The sequence below is a fragment of the Sus scrofa genome, chromosome X (genome assembly GCF_000003025.6).
Source record: "Sus scrofa isolate TJ Tabasco breed Duroc chromosome X, Sscrofa11.1, whole genome shotgun sequence".
Taxonomy (NCBI): domain Eukaryota; kingdom Metazoa; phylum Chordata; class Mammalia; order Artiodactyla; family Suidae; genus Sus; species Sus scrofa.
In genome coordinates this window covers 98,603,880-98,624,182 of record NC_010461.5, presented here as the reverse complement: position 1 = coordinate 98,624,182, position 20,303 = coordinate 98,603,880, and the positions used below count along the sequence as shown (strand labels likewise).

At 44.2% G+C, this 20,303-nt stretch overlaps 1 protein-coding gene across 2 annotated transcripts in view; it reads left to right on the top strand.

Annotated features, from left to right (window-relative positions):
- LAMP2 (lysosomal associated membrane protein 2) overlaps positions 244 to 20,303 on the top strand; it is a 37,222-nt gene continuing 17,162 nt past the window's right edge. The window contains 4 exon segments of one of the 2 annotated variants that reach the window (NM_001244255.1): positions 244 to 451; positions 12,016 to 12,134; positions 13,689 to 13,902; positions 18,835 to 18,993. In NM_001244255.1, coding sequence (NP_001231184.1) covers positions 388 to 451; positions 12,016 to 12,134; positions 13,689 to 13,902; positions 18,835 to 18,993 — 556 coding nt within the window. In that variant the 5' untranslated portion in view covers positions 244 to 387. 2 annotated transcript variants of the gene reach the window in all.

The window sequence follows — 20,303 nt, the reverse complement described above, 5'->3', positions numbered from 1 at the left end:
TTGCTTTCTTTCTCTGGGAGTCGGAACTGAAATAATCTCTACCATCTGCAGCCCCCGAAAGTTCATCCCCTCTCCTTAACCTTAGAAAAGGCCGTCCGCGCACTTCTCTTAGGAGCGTAAGAATGAGTGTGAACCAAAAAGCCAGGGCGTGGTCGCCCCGCCCACCGGGCACCGCATCACCACCCCTCTGGCCCCCTTCACGTGCGGAGATTGGCTGAAGGCAAGAAAGAGCCCCGCCCCTGGTCTTATGACCCGCTCTGAAGAGCCGACGAGTCCTCGCTTTTGCAGCGTTGTGGTCGGTGGTCAGCGGCGCTCTTGCCCGGGTTCTGGGAGCCTTTTCCCTGGTGTTGCTGCTCTTGCCGCCGCCGCCGCCTGCTCTGCGGGATCATGGTGTGCTTCCGCCTCTCCCCGGTTCCGGGCTCCGGGCTCCTTATGCTCTGCCTCGTCCTGGGTGAGTTGTCGGGCCCTCCTGCTTAGTCCCTGAGCCTGGGCCGGGGGCGCCTAGTTCAAAGGCCACAGCCTGCAAGACTGGTCCAGGAGGAGCGGTTTGAGAGGCTAGACGACTGACACTGGGCGTTGGCGCTTGGCCCGAGGTGACGAGCAGTGACCTAGAGAAGGCCCGACCGAGGGATGGCGGGGGAGAAGGGCCCACAAGAGTAAGAAGGGGCAAGTAAGGTGGACGCCGAGGTAGTAGGTAGGGAAGAGGGAGGAGTGGAGCAGATCGGGGTGGAACGAGTAACTTGGGGAAGATAACTAAGGAGTGAGGAGCGGAGGAGGGCGGTACTTGCAGATTCTGGGGGTGGCACATACAATTAGGAGAGCCCTGGTTCTAGAATTGGCGAAGAGTTTTGAAGATGGTGGAAAACTATGGGGCGCGAGAGAAAACTGCAGAGGGAAGAGACTGCCTGCGTGGAGGAGATTGGGGGGAGGGCGAGGGCAGACAGGAGCAGATTCTGAGGATAGTGAGAGGTTGGGTTGGAGCGGGTGGGGGTAGGAATTTGAGGCCGTGGAGCAAGGGTAATTAAAGAGATGAGGGATGATGCTGGATTGGCGTCTGGTACTTGGAGTTTTGAGGTGGAAGGAGTCTAAGGTGGCTGGGGCAAATTCCAAGCGAGAAAACTAGGACCCAATAGTCTGGAGTCTAAAGGGATGAGTAGGAACTTGGGTGGGGAGTGAATGTCTGACTTGGAGGTGCTGAGGTCGTTGGTTTTCTACCAGTTTTGTTACTTCCTCCCAGCTAGACTCTGACAAAGAAGTACCCAGATGTTGAGGTTTTAGGGGTGGTGTGGCTGAGTCTTGTATGTACTGCTTTTTTTGCCTTTAGAAGCTCCCTTTCTTCCCCCTCACACAGCTGGTCTCTTACCACATTTTGAGAGGAGGAGGGTAGGTACCTTCCTAGGGGTTGGGTTGTTATCAGGTCCTAAGAATGGTTGGCTGAATGTTGGCTGACGGTGCTGTGCACACCCCACCCCCGCCGGCCCCAAGCATTGGGTCCCCTGAGGCCTTTTATGCCTGAAAGGTGAACTTTGACCAGAATGTCTCTTCCTGTGACCTGATAAATCCAGTGCTGATTGCTACCACTGATTCTTGCTGTTTGTGGCCTAATAAAAGGAGGAACAGACCCAGATGGGAGTGGAGATATATTAGGGGCCTGAGAAGGCAGCGAAAGGTACATGTTTTGGAATTTACATTTCAGTAGAATAAAATGAACACCCTGGAAGAATGGTGGATTCTCAACCAGGGGACTTTTGGCAATATCTGGGTACATTTTTGGTTGTCACAGCTGGGGATTGCTTCTGGCATCTATCTAGTGGGAAGAGGCCAGGAGTGCTTCTAAACATCCCGCAATGCACAGGACAGCACTCCTCCCCCAACAAGAGAATTATCCACCTTAAAATGTCAATAGTGCCAAAGATGGAAAATCTGGCTCCAGAGCTTATAGCTTTGGAAGGGGTCTTGATGATCTAATCTAGTGATTCTCAAGGATCTTTTTGGAGGTTGGGAGAGGGAGGCTCTCTGTCAGCTCAAAACTGTTTCCAGAATAATACTAAAACATCCGTCTTTCTCACTCTCGTCCTCTCATTGGTACAGTGGAGTATTCCAGAGGCTATACAATGTGTGATGACATCACCACTGTGATGGCTCTGGTGTGTTTTACTCACTTCCCGGTTTTAATTTCTAGTACGGCAAATACCAGTAGATGTAACCCACACAAACCAAAGTTCTTTCGAGGTCGTCAGTGGATAGAAAGTAAAGGGGTCCCGATGCCAAAACACTGGGGAGTCCACCTTGGCACACGGTGCTTGCAGGAAACGTCCGTGGCCCTTCTGACCGCCCCCCTCCCGGCCCCCCCAGACCTTGCTGAAACACTCCCCTGTGAAGCACTTACTGAGGGCCAGGCGCCCCTAAGAGAGGATTGTTGACAACGAAAAGCACCTTATCAGTGCCTAGAACACGTCTGACCAAGGCATCTGGTAGTCAGTAGTTCACTGCCAATTGGATCTGCACAAACAACACTGTAATTGTTTAGAGAAAGTGAAAAAAATAATCATTGTCTTGCTGGCTTTCATGTCATTAATTTTTTTAAATGAAAGCTTTTTTTGTTTTGTTTTTACAAAAGCAGTGCTGGCTCATTGCAGAAAATAAACAGGCAAAAAAGAAGCACATGAAAGAACCCATCAGCTCATCTGCTAGTTTGCCATTTATTGATTGGGGACTAACTAGATTCCTTCTCTTGGAAGATTTCCAAGATAGATTCCCTCCTCTTTCAAGTTCAGGATAGGATTTGGAGAAGTAAAAGTTAATAACGTACGCAGGTCAGGTTTTTTCAAAAGTACCAGGATGAAATAGAAAGTACTTTTTCTCTGCAGCTGCTTTTGCTGTCATCTTTTGGTTCAGTGTGGAGCTCAAACTCCTTCCGTATGTGTTTTTTTTTTTTTTTTTCCCTTAAGAATTTAGCAGTTCTTCAGTTCCTTGGTGGGTTTTGCACATTACTTTTATATATCCAAATGAATACCAGGAATAGTTTTTTTTTTGAAAACTCAATAAGTATTTGTGAAGTACCTGCTATGAATTTCATGCAGTTCCTGAGTACTGCAGAGGGTACTGCAGAGGGTACCGAGGGAGGAAGGGGGATCTGTTCCTGAATTTATGGTGTTATTAGCATTAATGCTCCAGCTGGGCAGGTTTCACTTGGTAATTTTATAACTCTCTCCCAGTTCCATCACGTAACTTTAAAAATAGCTGCTTTAAAGTAAGCAAAGAAAAAAAATTCATGGAGACAATGTATTGCTCTATTTCACAGAGATTAAGGTATCTGGTATTTATTTGAATAAATTATACCTGACTAGAAACCTTTCTGAAGAAGAGCTATATAGAGGCTTTATAAGGAGAATAGGGGGTGAAAAACTTTTCCTACCATCATTGCTTATGTTCTGTTTGTGACATCGTAGATTTCAGGATTCTTCTGTGGTTATTGATTCCTGTAAGTAGTCTGACTTCTAGTTTTTTTTAGGGTTGAGGCTTTTCTGGGTGGGAAAAACCAGATATAAGTGTCCTGAGTGTGTCCGTCCCTGGTAGGAGTCCCTCCTTGCCACCGTTGTTTGTGGGATGACTGTTGTGTACCAGGCACTGGGTGGAAGGCGTAGGTAGGGCAGCGGAGCAGGTGAGACGAATAAGGTTTCCAGGTTTCTGCCTCTTGGGGAGCTTACCTTTTAGCGGGGGAAGACAGCCCGATAGCTGCGTGCTGGAATCGGAATTTCAGCTCGTGAAAAGTGCCGAAGAAGATGAAGCAGGTAAAGAGGAAGAAGTTAGAGCCGGTCTTAGCAGTGCTCGGTTGGGGGGATGACCTTCCTTTAGGTTTTGTGGTCAGAGGCCTTCATTGTTGGGTGACATTTGAGCAGAGGCCTGAGTGTTGGAAGGTGGCCAGCCAGGTGACTGACTTGGAGAGGAATAGGAGTAAACCTTGTCTTTCTCAGACTCTGAGGTTATTAGGCTAGCCTGTTTTCCACTCCCCCCCATTAGTCAAGTCTCCCCTGTGGTGTTAGTCTCTGTGAGTGGAGACTGTCTTTTCTGCAGTGTTATTTCCCATTGCCTCCCTAGCACAGGGCCTGGTGCTGCATGGTTAACTCTGTAAATTTTTTTTTTTTTTGTCTTGTTTTGGGCCGCTTCCATGGCATATGGAGGTTCCCAGGCTAGGGGTCTAATCGGAGCTGTAGCCGCCGGCCTGGCCTACACCAGAGCCACAGCAACGCGGGATCCGAGCCCCATCTTTGACCTACATCACAGCTCACGGCAACGCCGGATCCACTGAGCGAGGCCAGGGATCGAACCCGCAACCTTATGGCTCCTAGTCGGATTCGTTTCCACTGAGCCACGACGGGAACTCCATTCAGTAAATTTCTGTTGAGGGTCTTCATTCGTGGGTGCTGGAGATAGGTCGGTGAACTAGACCACCTTGGACTCCTTTTTCTTCTGTGAACCTTAAATTAGGTCTTGCAAGAAGTTTTTTTGTGCTTTCGGATTGAGAACCTTAAGATCAGTGTTAAGCAGTATAGATAAGTATAAACCAATGCATTAAAAGGATAATGCCATGTACTAATGCTAGTATCTTACCTGTACCCCTTCGCATACACTTTACACTGTAGCGAAGGCTCACATGTGGAGCTAGGGAAAGTCCTAGGGGAGAACGTTTTTACAAAGAACCAACCTCTCTCCTTTTGGAGGTGACAGAGAAGCGAGAATAATAAGCACTGAGATTTTTCTGTAGCCTTACCACTGATAACTTTGATTTCAAGAGTCTGCTGAAATTATTCTGGCTTTGAGATACTTGAAAGGACAGGCTTATCATTCATCCATTAGTCTTTTCATTACATCTGCTAGGATTTATAGATATTCCAATATTTCCCATGAGTGCAGCTTTCTTCCCCTATATCCTTGGGTGGAATTTGTGGTCAAGGATTACTTCCCAGCATTCCAGCTGACTTCAGCGGTCTTTGGTGCAGGAAGACCGCTCTTCCTCCTGTAGTGACAAAAGCATTCCAATCATAATTTCAGAGTAAAGTGATCAGAGATCCCCTCAGATCTAAAAGCATACTCTATAAGTCCTTGTTGGTATCCTGCTGTGCCTTGCAAAAGAATTCTGGAGATCTGCCAGACACTATTCAGCAATAAGCACTTTCCATTAGTTGAATGGTGTTGAATCTTATTTCCTTCTCAACTCTCTGACCTTAAAAAAATTTATTTTGTAGTCATTATTACTCTCCTTTTTTAAGAGATTTATTAGAAATCAAGACTATCAGCAACTGAAGGGGTAATTATGCTTATTATATTAGGAGTTGTAAATGAGGAACAATGGTCAATCTGACCTAACAGACCTGTGAGTTGAAAAGAAAGAGTAAATAGATGTGGGATGCCTGTGTCCAGTTTTGTTTCGTTTTGTTTTTTAATGGCCACACCCGCGGCATGTGGAGGTTCCCAGGCTAGGGGTCAGATTGGAGCTGCAGCTGCTGGCCTACACCACAGCCACAGCAACGCCAGTTCCAAGCCTCTCCTGTGACCTACGCCACAGCCACATGGATCGGAGCCACATCTGTGATCTATCCCACAGCTTGTGGCAATGCTGGATCCTTCTTAACCCACTGAGCGAGGCCAGGGATGGAACCTGTATCCTGACAGACACTATGTCGGGTTCTTAACCAAATGAGCTACAATGGGAACTGGTTTTTTGTTGTTTTTTTTTTTTTTAAAGACCTTCTGCTCAACCTCATCCAGAATTGGTGAGTTTGAGGACAAAAATCCATAACTTCATATGATGAAATTAGACATACCTAATATTTGGGAAGGATCCTTTTAGGTCCTGTATTTGCTAGAAGGAAAGAATTTTTTTTTTTTTTTTGGAAGGAAAACTTTTAACCTGGAATCTCTAACTTGCTTGGCAAAGTTCTCTTAGCTCTGAAGGACTTCCATATTTTTGAAGAATGTTTTGGAGAAATACACACCACAATTCTTAGCAAGGTTAACTTGTCCAGAGTCTCACAGCCAGTTAACTGGACTGCCTGATTTGAATTCTAACTCCAGTGATAGGGTTCTTTAATCACCTCATAGTGCCTCTTAGATCAGTGTTTTTTCTTGGATTTATATTACCACTAGTATTATGTTCCCATTCCACCCCCATCTTGTTTCCAAATATATATTTTTCTCTTTTTTTTCCTACAAATGTATATTTTTCAACTCCACTTTGGGTCAAATAGACTTCTAAAAACCTAGCCACTTTTTGCAGTGTGTCTTGCTTAGAGAATAGATTTCGGAGTTCTAAAAGAAACAAGAAATGATCTCTTTGGAAATAAGATTAAGAGGATATTTGAATTTGAGAAAGTTGATTTTGCCTTTTTCTTTTCTTTGGAGAATAAACTCTCAGCTCTATAATTATACACTCTAGGATATATTTAGCTGTGGTTTTTTTTTTTTTTTTAATGCCACAAAGCCCTTTAAACAAAAATGGCTTGGCTATTCTAAAATGAAACACAGCACTAAGATGGAAATGGCTTACTGAAGATATTTTTACCAAAGTCTAAATGTTTCAACTAGAAATTTACCTTCCGGGAAAAGCATAATTCCTTGCTTGAAATCCATGGCAAAATTTATTGAGGAGAAAAAACCGACATGGGAGTTGAGGGAGTATCCAGAAGACTGATAGGTTGGGTTCATGATTTGGAAGAGCTAAAAGCTGGGACTTCCTGTAATTAGATTAAGCTGTGTTCCAAGTCCTTATTGCATGGTGTCTCACCTTGATGTAATCAGTCAAGACTTATTGAGAATCTAATATGTATTCAGCACTACTAGGAACGGCAGGAGATAGAAGGAAGTAATAGACATGGTCTCCCTCACCTTGACACCCGTGATGGATGGCATTCATACAAAAAACACGCTCCTAGGGGCTGTGGCACAGATAAGATCATCTGTCTAAGGGAGCATTTTGGAATTCAAATGAGACCTTATCAAAAGAATCTTGACTCTCTCTATGTATATCATTCATTCATGGACTTTGGTACGTTTTTTATTAGTTCACAAATTACTTGCTGTGGACCATAATTTACGGTGGCATGACAGCGAAGTGATAGTCGAAAGCTTGTTTTTTGGAGTTTATGACAATGAGGGGTACAGAATTTACAGGTGTAAAACAGCTGAATAATTCAGGATCGTATAAAATATACTGAAATGTGGAGATATGCACTGTCGACTGCTCCCCGAGAGCTTTTATATAGTCAGGGAAATGTTTATGAAGAAAATGGCTGCTGAAAAATGAACAGCATATCTAGGTTCTTAATAGTAAGCAACAGAAGTAAAATCTGATTTTTAAGCAGGAAAGGATTTTTATTAAAAAGATACTCGGACATGGCGTGTGTATACCTTTTGACCCTTATAATTACATTCCTAGACATATACCCAATAGGCACACATACATGTGTGTTCACCGAAGTGTTCGTTTGCAATAGAACCAAGCTGGAAACTATCCAAGTGCCCATCAGTAGTAGCGTAGACAAGTAGTGGGGTTATTCACTCAATGATAGAAAGCTATACTTACAGAGCGAGAAATGACAAATTCCAGTTACACACAACAGCGTGGGTGACTCACAGACATAATAGTGAGTGAAAGAAACCAGATACAAAAGAGAGCATAGAGGAGAGTTCCTGCTGTGGCGTAGCGGGCTAAGGATCTGGCGTGGCCGCAGCTGTGGTGGAGGTCGCAGCTGTGGCTTGGATGAGATCCCTGGCCAAGGAACAACATATGCCGTGGGTGCGGCCAAAAAAAATAGAAAAAGCATAGTGAATGATTTCATTTATATCAAGTTGAAAACACAGGCAAAACTAATCCATACTGTTAAAAGTCAGGATGGTGGCTGCCCCAGGAGGAAACTGGTAATTGGAAGGGGGAACAAGGGAATTTGGGGGAATACTTGGAATATTGTTTCCTAACACAAGTGGGTTCAGTTTGTGAAAATTCTTTAAGCAGTATACTTTGTGCACGTTAAATCCTTTCCATATGTATGCTGTGTCCTTTTTCTTTTTTTTTTTTTTTTTTGGTTTTTATGGCTGCACCCCTGGCATATGGAGGTTCCCAGGCCTAGGGGTTGAATCAGAGCTACAGCTGCCAGCCACAGCAACTCGGGATCCGAGCCACACTGGCGACCTACACCACAGCTCACAGCAAAGCTGGATCCTTAACCCACTGAGCAAGGCCGGGGATCAAACCCGAAACCTCATGTTTCCTAGTCGGATTCGTTGCCGCTGTGCCACGATGGGAACTCCCGCTGTGTACTTTTGTGTGTATATGTTACACATCCATAAAATTTTACTTCATAAAAAAATGTACATTAGGTAATTAAGAAGTACTAGACTTCTTGACTGTATATCCCAGAGCCTAGTTCAATACCTAATTCAATACTTGGGATGATGCCTCTGAATTGCACTGCCACTGCCAAGCATTAGACTGCAGCTTGCTCCTCTGGCTGCTGCCACTAGCTCTGGCCTTGTTGCCTGGGAGCCTGATCCTGCTGTAACTACTTCCACCTGAGAGTAACAAGTTCCATTCCTAGCTCCATTTTGCTGCCCTCCTATTCAAAATCTGGAGTGGATGCTGTAGTTAGATGGAGCCTAGTGCAAGTGCCTGTTCTTGCTGCAAGGGAGGCTGGGAAAGCAAGCAACCAACATTTTCAGCTCTTATAGTGGGTGGGGATATCCGCCAGAAATTGTTTAAAAAAAAAAAAAAAGGAGTTCCCATCGTGGCTCAGTGGTTAATGAACCCGACTAGTATCCATGAGGATGTGGGTTTAATCCCTGGCCTCACTTGGTGGGTTAAGGATCTGGCGTTGCCATGAGCTGTGATGTAGGTTGAAGATGCGGCTGGGATCTGGTGTTGCTGTGGTTGTGGTGTAGGCCAGCAGCTACAGCTCCGATTCAGCCGCTAGCCTGGGAACCTCCATGTGCCTCAGGTGCAGCCCTAAAAAGACCAAAAAAAAAAGGCAGGGCGAGGGGTGTTTTAGATTTTGGTGCAGCCAAAAAAGAGTGAATCCCTCCTGAGGTGGTAAACCAGTCGATTTCAAATGTTAGGAACAGTAGAAGTCTGGGGTAGAGGTTGTCTAAGGCATGGCGAGTGGGTTCAGTAGAACAAGTTTAACTGGATTAAAGGGTGTGTTCTGGGAATGTGGCTGAGAGAAGTTGAAGGAATAGGGTGGGACAAGATTAAGGATGACTTTGAACCACCCGCAGAGGACTGAAATATCATATGGGAAATGTGGAGCTGGGTGCGAGGTTGTCAAGTGTCCTGAGAGAAGAAGAGGTAGTTAAGGACTGTTGATCTGGACAGCACTTGTAGGGGCAGTTAGGAGGCATCTGTAAATTGGTGTGGAGGTGAATTGGAAATAGAAATAAAAGGCAAAGATTGGATTTCAGAGGGAATTTGAAGGAAAAAAAATCAATAGATGTTCACACGAAGAGCATGAAGTAGAAGCTAATTCCCAAAAGCTTTTGAACCTGAGTGGCTGTGCCAGGTGCTGCCTCTCCTTTCTCCTAAAAGCCAGTGAGGTTGAGACGGGGATCCGTTTAGAGGACGTGGAGAATGGATTTTTGTTTTGAAATTGTTGAGTTTGAGGTGCTGGGCGCTGAGTCAAAGTGGCCCCTGCGCAGTTGGAGTTGGAGCCCTGGGTGGCCGAGGAAGCTCTGTGTAGAAGTGTAGCTCTCACAGGGAGAAGGGCTGGAAAGGCACAAGAACCCAATGTGCTGGACCCTCGGGCCACTTCTCATTTTTTGAGCTTGGCTGGTGGGCTCTTTTGGCGTTAGTGTGGTGAGTGGTAAATGTGAATCCCAGCCTGTGCCTTCTGTGCCTTCACAGAGCTTGCTCCTCCCAGCCGGGCACATGTTGACACTGTCACTGCTTTACACTGTCCTCTTCCTGTTGCTCTAACATGTTTGGAAAGGAAATGATTATTCCATGTCAGGCTTTTCTTGGTTCTTTCTAATAGTTTTATTTTGTTTGGTTTTGTTTTTTGCTTTTTAGGGCCATGCTTATGGCATATGGAGGTTCCCAGGCTAGGGGTCGAATTTAACTATTCCTATTAGAATAGTTTTGAATACTTTGAATACAAAGAGAGTATATTAAGACTAGGGACTTTATTACCTTTTTTTTTTTTTTGCTTTTTAGGGCCGCATGTGAGGCATGTGGAAGTTCCCAGGCTAGGGGTCCAATCAGAGCTGTGTCTGCGACCTACGCCACAGCCACGCCGGGTCCTTAACCCACTGAGCGGCCAGGGATGGAACCCGCAACCTCATGGTTCCTAGTTGGATTCGATTCTGCTGTGCCACGACGGGAACTCCTCCTGTGGAGCCACAGGGGGAACTCAGTTACTGTTGAGCCACAGCGGGAACTCCTCCTTTTTTTTAACTTTAATTTTTATTTTGTATTGGAGTATAATTGGTTGACAGTGTTGTTTAGTTTCAGGTGTACAGCAAAGTGACTCAGTAAAACTAGGGACTTTAAACAAGACTGAGAAAAGCACTTGGGGAAGAATGGCTGGAAAACTTCTTCAGGCCTCACAAGGTCTTTTGGCGTCTCAGCCGATGCATTTAGGCGCTGTCTGTAACCACCAGCTTTAGCATATCAGATGCAGGCTTGGCCTCTGGCTCCAGAGCGTGACTGGAGTTTTTGTGTATGACTTGAAAGCTGTTGCTGAGGCACGCCTTCTTGGTACTCCTCTTAGGACTAGTCTGTAGCGTGTCCCTGCTTGTAGGTGACGCCAGAGTGCTCAGGTATCCTTCGAGGCTATGCAGCTACCTTAACAGGAAATGGATCACCTTTGGGTATTGCGAGAGACAGAGAGGAAAATCCTTAGATGGTTGCCCATCATTTATGCTGTTGTTGTGTTTGTTTGCTGGCGTTGTCGTGTTTGGAGTCCTTAGGGTCTTCAGTGTGACGGGTGATGTCTCCCTGTTTAACCTAGGGTAGAAGATCAGAGTTGGGTTGGCTGAAGAGTCTCAAGGCTTTTCTGTTCCTGAAATGTTCCTCTGCTGAAAGAGAGGTAGCAGGTTGAGAAGGTGGAAGAGGCTTTGAGTTCATATCAAAAGACTAATGAGCCTTTCTTTCTTCTTTTTTTTTTTTTTTGTCTTTTTTGTTGTTGTTGTTGCTATTTCTTGGGCCGCTCCCATGGCATATGGAGGTTCCCAGGCTAGGGGTCTAATCGGAGCTGCAGCCACCGGCCTACGCCAGAGCCACAGCAATGCGGGATCCGAGCCGCGTCTGCAACCTACATCACAGCTCACGGCAACGCCGGATCGTTAACCCGCTGAGCAAGGGCAGGGACCGAACCCACAACCTCATGGTTCCTAGTCGGATTCGTTAACCACTGCGCCACGACGGGAACTCCTAATGAGCCTTTCTAATCAATGGGATTTTAAAACAAAGGAGCATGAATGTTGCATTTATAAAAACCTTTTGCTTATGGATCGAGCAGCCTTTGCAATACTGTCCCTTTGGTCATATGGTACAGGTGCTTAGACCTATTACATCTTCACATGAGAGTAAAAGAGTTTTGCCAAGACTTCTGAGTGTCCTAGGTCGTGTAGCTTGTGACAGTATTTAAAGCTGTAAGACTTTCCATGCTTCCCCTTAACCTCATTTATCTTAAAAAAAAGTCCTAACAGGTAAACTGGAATTGCCTAAAACAAAACTAGCAAGGCACAGAGTATGTAGAAACAATTATTAGGAGGTAAAAGGCAAATGTCGCCAGTCTGTGCCATTACCTAAGCGTCCTAGGTTGAGTAACCCTTTGGGGAAGTCATCGTGCTAACTTGATCAACAAGATTTTAATGAAAAGATACAAACAATCAAGATACCACATATTTTAAAAGTGTTTTGTTTCATTTTAGAGCTGGTTGAACTTTGGTGGATAGAGCCTGTTTTTATTTAATATATGTTTTTATAGTCCAATTTAAAAATCTTACTCTTTTTAATACATCTAGGAGCTGTCTCGTCTTATGCATTGGAACTTAATTTGACAAATTCAGAAAAAGCCACTTGCCTTTATGCAAAGTGGCAGATGAATTTCACAATACGCTATGAGACTACAAACAACAGTCATGTAAGTATTTTTATTTTCATTTGAGCTTTATAGTAGGATTTTTTTTTTTTTTTAGGGGCTGCACCTGTGGCATAGGGTGTGGGTCCCAGTTCCCAGGCTGGGGGTCAGATCAGAGCTGTAGCTGCCAGCCTGCGCCATAGCCACAACAATATGGGATCCAAGCCAAGTCTTCGACCTACACTGCAGCTCGTGTCAACGCTGGATCCCTGACCCACTGAGCGAAGCCAGGGATCAAACCGCATCCTCATGGATACTAGATGGGTTCTTAACCTGCTGAACCACATTGGGAACTCCCATATAGTAGGGATTTATTTCTACTTTGGGAACTCCTGAGCTATTTTTTTTAATGGTTGCTCCCATGGCATATGGAAGTTCCTGGGCCAGTGATTGAATCCGAGCCGCAGCTGTGGCAACACTGGATCCTTTAACTCGCTGCACAGGCCAGGCCAGGGATTGAGCCTCTATAGTTGGATTCTTAACCCACTGTGCTATGGTGGGAACTCCCTATGGAGCTATTTTAAGATGTACACTTGAAGGTATTCTGTTTAGTGTTGGAATGGATATTTTAATTCATCAGTTCTTCAGAGTTTTTGGATTTTTTTTTTTTTTTTGTCTTTTTAGGGCCGCACCTGTGGCATATGGAAGTTGCCAGGCTAGGGGTCAAATTGGAGCTGTAGCCGCCAGCCTATACCACAGTCACAGCTATACCAGATCCAAGCCACATCTGCGACCTACACCACAGCTCACAGCAACACCGGATTCTTAACCCACTGAGCAAGGCCAGGGATGGAACCCAAGTCCTCATGGATGCTAGTCAGATTCGTTTCTGCTGAGCCACGATGGGAACTCTGGTTCTTCAGTTTTTCTCAGAGTTGGTTAAGGGCAGATTGTTTGATGACTATATGGTGTTTCAGGTCTAACTACTTATGTAGTGTTTTTAACATCACCAACGTCAAAGCTTGCTGTTTCTTTAATAACTTGCTATTAAAATCTCCTTTGAGGGGGTATCCTCTCAATCATTTTTGCTGAATTATTTCTTTTGATTAAGGTCTTGATGGAGTTCCCGTCGTGGCTCAGTGGTTAACAAATCCAACTAAGAACCATGAGGTTTCGGGTTCGATCCCTGGCCTCGCTCAGTGGGTTAAGGATCTGGTGTTGCCGTGAGCTGTGGTGTAGGTTGCAGACGTGGCTCGGATCCCACGTTGCTGTGGCGTAGGCCGGCAGCTTCAGCTCTGATTCGACCCCTAGCCTGGGAACCTCCATATGCTGCGAGTACGACCCCTAGAAAATTAAAAAAGAAAGAAAAAAAAAAAAGATGATCTTGCCTGATTATAACCTGATTTAAAAAAAATCAACTTAATGGAAGTTCAGGCCAGTTTTCCTTTTACTTTTAGATATACATGTTTGTCCAGAGTGACTGGTGTGTAGCTGGAGTCTGACAGGACAAGCTGGCCGTGGGGGGGTGCGAAGGCATCTGAAGCGTCACCCCCTGCAGAAATGCCTGTGTTCATTGCTGCCTGTTTGTGTTTTACCCCCAATTCCTTTTTCTTTTAGAAAACTGTATCCATTTCAGACTTTGGTGCTGCAACGTACAATGGAAGCTTTTGTGGGGATGACCATAACGATCCCCAAATTGTGATGCAGTTTGGATCGGGTTTTTCCTGGATTGTGAATTTTGCAAAGGAATCGTCTAGTTATTTAATCAACAGCATCTCATTTTCCTACAACACTAGTGATACCACAACATTTCCTGATGCTAAAAAAAAAGGTAACCCGAAGAATTGGCTTGTGTTGTGTTCTCTCGCTTTTTATTAATAATAAAAAATGTAAATCATTAAGAAAATTCATCCTTATGCACTCTAAGGGAAATGTCTTCCTAACTAGAAGGGAAATGGCATGGTTTTGTATCCCCTTGCCCAGCATAGTGTTCAACACAGGGTATTTGCTGTCATCACTTAGTGCGCAGTAACTCTGTACCAGGTAGTACCCGGAGTGTGTTGCCAGCAGCATCTCACTTAATCCTTAACCCTGGGAAGTAGATGTTATCAGAAGTTTACTGGTAAAGGGAATAGGCTTGATGAGATTAGATGTCTTTCTCAGAGGTCACACATGTTGGTAAGTGGGTGAGCTACTGGTGTTTGAGCCAAAGTTTGTTGAGCTTAGAGTCCATGCATTTAACTATTATTTTTTTTTTTTTTGTCTTTTTGTCTTTTTGTTGTTGTTGTTGTTGTTGTTGCTATTTCTTGGGCCGCTCCCACGGCATATGGAGGTTCCCAGGCTAGGGGTCGAATCGGAGCTGTAGCTGCTGGCCTACACCAGAGTCACAGCAACGTGGGATCCGAGCCGTGTCTGCAACCTACACCACAGCTCACGGCAACGCCGGATCCTTAACCCACTGAGCAAGGGCAGGGACCGAACCCGCAACCTCATGGTTCCTAGTCGGATTCGTTAACCACTGCGCCACGACGGGAACTCCCTAACTATTATTTTTTTATTTCATTCAATAGAGAGCACCCAAGTGTTGAAGGGATGAGAAAATCCTTACCTATAACTATTTTATTCATTTATTTTTTGTCTTTTTTTTTTTTTTTTTAGTGCTGCACCTGCGGCATATGGAGGTTCTTGGGAGCTGTAACCTCAGGCCTACACCACAGCCACAGCAATGCAGGATCTGAGCCATGTCTATGACCTACAGCACAGCCACAGCCACAGCAATGCGGGATCTGAGCCATGTCCGGCTCGCAGCAACACCGGATCCTTAACCCACTGAGCAAGGCCAGGGATCAAACCCACAACCTCACGGTTACTAGTTGGGTTCGTTAACCACTGAACCACAATGGGAACTCCAATAACTGTTTTATTTTAATTTTTCAATTATTTATTTATCTTATGGCCACACCTGCAGCATATGGAAGTCTTTGGGCTAGGGATTGAATCTGAGCCACAGCCTTTAACACCAGATCCTTTAACCCACTGCACTACAGCGGGAACTCCTAATGACTGTTTTAAATATGGACAAGTTTAGTAACCCTAAGACCAGCAGAAATGCTTCATCTCTGAATCTTTTTACCATTTAGATGGGATTTTTGACTGAAAAGTAAAAAAAAGCAAGTTTAAAAAAAAAAGGTAAAATTAAGTCAACACTTGCTGCTATTCTGAGACAATTTTAGGTCAAAATGAACTTGGGAAAAGCCAAGTTCAGGCCATTCCTGTAACTACTAGAACTGAAATGTGTATTAAAATGTTTTGAAGGCCTGAATTAATGGAGATTTCAGTCTTGTTAGGAATATAATTCCCTGCATCCCACTCCATCAAGACTGGGTTGTTAACTTTGGGGTTGTAGTAGTTTAGCATTTCTCACAGATAATATCTCATTCTGACCCAGAAGCACAGGCAGACGGGCTTTTGTTGCCTGGACTTGGGATGAGTGACTCATTTGCATTTATGGGATATCAAAAGATCATATTAAAGACCCACGAGTGAATGAGCTCATGTAAAACTTGGGAGGTATAATTAACAGACTTGGAAAGGAAATCCTAGTTTTCTTTTTACTGATCTCTTAGTTTGAAAGGATAACTAAGGCAAAGTTGTTATTGGATATCTTGAGTATTTAGCTTTCTGCCCTACATTGTCTTTCAGAACTAGTATTAAGGTCTGTCCCTACTAACTTTCTTTCTTTCTTTCTTTTTTTTTTTTTGGTCTTTTTAGGACCACACCGGCAGCATACGGAGGTTCACAGGCTAGGGATCGAATCAGAGCTACAGCTGCCAGCCTGCGCCACAGCCACGGCAACGCCAGGTCCAAGCCGAGTCTGCAACCTACAACCACAGCTCACAGGAACGCCGGATCCTTAACCCACTGAGCAAGGCCAGGGATGGAACCCAAGTCCTCATGGATACTAGTCAGATTCGTTTCTGCTGAGCCAGGACGGGAACTCCCCTACTAACTTTCAGGGAGCTTAAGAACTAGTTGGAGAGACAAAGCAAAGTTGTTTCCCACAAATTATATGGAAAACATTGGAAAGCAGTGAGATCTGTGTGAATTTGCTGTTTGTGTTTGGGGGCTGGCAGGTTCATAAATCTTTCCTGACAATGTGAGGAGGGCTCTAGATCCTCCCTCGCAGGGTACAGAGTCAACTTTGCATTTGGTTTTAAGTCCCTGAGCCCATCTGTGGAGGCCTGGGGATAAGTGGTCCTAATGAGGAGCAGAGGTCAGCATGCTTTGGAGGAACGAGAAAGCTTGTTGTGGAGAAGGAGGACTCGATCCGCATCTCGGCCTGATGATAGCATTTGAATAAGCGAAGAGTTCTGAGCAGGATATTTACAGCAGGGGGAAGCATAGTATGTGGAGCAGTAATTGGAGAGCTTTCTGCCTAAGGTAGAGGCTGTGTGCGTAGTAGGAGGAAAATCAAGCTGGCGAGGTGCTGCGGGTCTGAATTACAGGGGGCCTTAGACGCCAAGGAAAGGCATTTAGCTTGAGGGGATAGGCACTGGGGAACAATTTTAAGTTTTTAAGCAGGAGAATGATGTAACAAAAGCAGAGACAGTAGTTTATAAAGAGTGTTCTGCAGAATTAATTGGAAGTGAGGAGACTACAGGCAGAGATGCCAGCTTAAGAGGCTTGTTATAGGAATCGGGATGATGTAATGAGCACTGGACCAAGGGGGGTGGTGGTAAAAACATATGGGGTTCAATTCGATAGATTTGATGGAAAAACCGTGGACTCTAAAATGTTAACACCTATCTCGGCCCCTTTTACTTAAGGAAAGAGGCAATTTTTTCTTACTAGCTTCTGTGTAATATTGAAAACTGTTTAAGATTTTAAATGGCTTCCTTGTATGGACTGTTGATGCTAGGTTGTTTTGGTTTTTTGCCGCACCCGAGGCATGTAGAAGTCCTAGGCCAGGGATTAAACCGGTTCCATAGCAGCTACCCGAGCCTGTGCAGTGACAATGCCAGATCCTTAAACCTGCTGCACCACAAGAGAACTTGTGATGATGTTTTTTGCAGTAATTTAGTGCTGTAGTTTTAGGCATCTGAGAATTAAAGTGACTTTGAAGCTGCCATTTCCTTTTTAAAAATTTTTTCATGGTTAAAATAGAGAAAAGTATTGGAGTCCCCTTGAAGCGCAGCAGGTTGAGGATCTGGTGTTGTCACTGCAGGAGCTCGGGTTATTGCTGTGGTGCAGGTTCAGTCCCTGGCCTGGGAACTTCCACATGCCGAGTGTGTGGGGCAAAAAACAAATACAGGAAAGTATAGAGAATAATATAATAGACCTCACATATACCCTTTACCCATGACTATTAAGTGTCATTTTCCCCATATTTGCCTTATCTTTTAATTTAAAGAAATAAAACCTCACGTGTACACTTGAGGATTCCTCTGAACCCACTCCCCAGAGCCATTTTCCTCCCTGCCTCCAGAGAGGCAACCACTCTTGGGAATTTTGGGTGTAGCCTTCCTATCTGTGTCTTTATATTAGACTAATATATATATGTCATTATATTTCATAAACAATACATCATTTTAAAAACATGACAGTTTTATAGTGTAACTCCAGTATATTTATATCTCATTTTTGCACCTTTTTTTTTTTTCTTTTTTTAGGGCCGCTCCCGCGGCATATGGAAGTTCTCAGGTTGTGGGTCAAATAGGATCTGTAGCTACCGGCCTACACACCACAGCTACAGCCACAACCACGCAGGATCTGAGCCGTGTCTGTGACCTACACTGCAGCTCGTGGTAACACCAGCTCCTTAACCCAAGGAACAAGGCCAGGGATGGAACCTGAGTCCTCATGGATCTTAGGTTGGTTAACCAGTGAGCCACATTGGGAACTCCTGCACTCGTTTTTGAGGTCTGTCTCTAAATAGTCAGTTCGCACATCTATGCACTTATGTTAATGGTGAGGAACAGCTTTGGAGAAAAATGTTCTGGTTCATTGGTTAAAATTCTTTTTTTTTCTTTGGCCGTTAGGGGGTGCCAAGGCAGCGTAAGTTTTCTGCATTGCTTAGATGATGGAGAGGCACAGAAGGCAGCCTGTGTTAAGGACCTTAAATACCTTCTTCCTTGTTGCTTTTCCAAAGAAGCTAAGCCATTTGGGTGGACATGTGTGGTCCTAGTCTTTTGCAGTTTCACTGTAGGCATTAAAACAACTCTGCAGAATGGCAGTAACTTACTGCTTTCACAATCTGAAGCTTTCCTGAAATAGAAGTCTTTAAATTCTAACCAGGAAGAAGTTCCAAAAACTCATTTTAATTGCTTTAACTTAACTTTGGGATAGTAGCACAAAAATAAGTATTCGCTATAAAATCCCGGATTATTCCATCTCTCTTCATTGTTTTGTCACTAAGTCCTATTGCTTCTATGATAGTTATGTATCTTCGATTTGGCCTCTTTGCTGTCTTCCTTAAAATGAATGATATGTGTGTCATTTACAGCTTTAAATTTGTTAACAAAATCCAACCTGTCCTTAGATGGTAGATGATGCTTCAAAGCGCGAACACCTGCAACTTTCCTTGCTAATCCCTGTCACATCTTTCCTCATATGCTCTGTGTTTCAGCCCCAGTGAATTTGTCAGTCCTTATGTCACTTCAGGGATGGTGTGGGGCGCACAGACAGAAGAGATAAAAGTATAATGTATCTTTATATGGTCACTCCTGCCTTCTTGGAAACAGCTGTTGTTAATCTTGTTTTATAGGAGTTTTAACTGTGAATGACTCTGTGGGATTCCAAGTTCCATTGAATGACATCTTTAGATGCAATAGTTTATCAACTTTAGAAAAGGATAATGTTGTCCAGCATTATTGGGATGTTCATGTACAAGCTTTTGTTCAAAACGGCACAGTGAGCACAAAAGGTGAGTACTTAAGTATATATTTCTATACTTGGATCCTAATTTAAGATTAGAGTATATATACCAGGTAGCTTTAGTTGAAGTCTTTATGGGAAAGTATTTATATGTTAAGACTCACAGCTTATAGTGGACTGTAAAGTTTTTATAAATGGCAGCAATTCTTACTTTTTTTTGGGGGGGAGGGGGGGCTGCACCCTTGGCATATGGAGGTTCTCAGACTAGGGTGTCAAATCGGAGCTGCAGCTGCCAACCTACACCACAGCCACAGCAATGCCAGACCTGAGCCACGTCTGTGACCTACACCACAGCTCATGGCAACGCCAGATCCTTAACCCACTGAGCGAGGCCAGGGATCGAACCTGCGTCCTCATGGATACTAGTCAGATTCATTAACTGCTGAGCCATGATGGGAACTCTAAATGATAACAATTCTTATTCTTGTGGAACTTGGCAGTTTTAAAGTTTCTGCTGTAAGTGTCGTGCAATGGTCTTTTAAAATGCTCTACCTGTAGTGTTTTTTGCTGATAAAACCTAGTCTTTGAACAAATCCTCAAATAGCATTTGATCCTCAGCCCTTTGGCTTTTGAAGATCCAAAACAAAGACTGAAAAATTGGATTTCTGGGTTCTAATTTTTTTGTTGTTGTTTTTTTGTCTTTTGAAGGCCACACCTTCGTCATATGGAGATTCCCAGGCTAGGGGTCTAACCGGAGCTGTTGCTGCCGGCCTACGCCAGAGCCACAGCAACGCCAGATCCGAGCCGCATCTGTGACCTACACCACAGCTCACAGCAATGGATCCTTAACACTCTGAGCGAGGCCAGAGATCAAACCCGCAACCTCATGGTTCCTAGTCAGATTCATCTCCACTGAGCCATGACGGGATTTCTGGGTTCTAATCTTGATTTTCATAAATTGATTTTGTAACTTTATATTACTTTTTTGGAAATACAGTAATTTCTCATTCATCAGTTCTGGAAAACTACCAATACTTCCTAAGAAGAGGTTGAAATGCCTATGATTTATTGTAGGGATAATACAAATTAAAAGTTCATTTGTATTTAAGTCCTTCAATGACTTTAAAACTTTTTTCAGTTACAGGATTTTTTTTTTTTTTTGGCCACATGTACAGCATGCAGAAGTTCCCTGGCCAGGATTGAACTTGAGCCATAGCAGTGACAATGCCAGGTCTTTAACCCACTGAGCCACCAGGAAACTCCCACTATTCTTCCTTATAGTGATTGTATGTGGGGAAGAAGAGGTCAGGCCTAGGTAGGGGTGAACTGTTCTAAAACTTTTTTTTTTCCCTTTTCTTT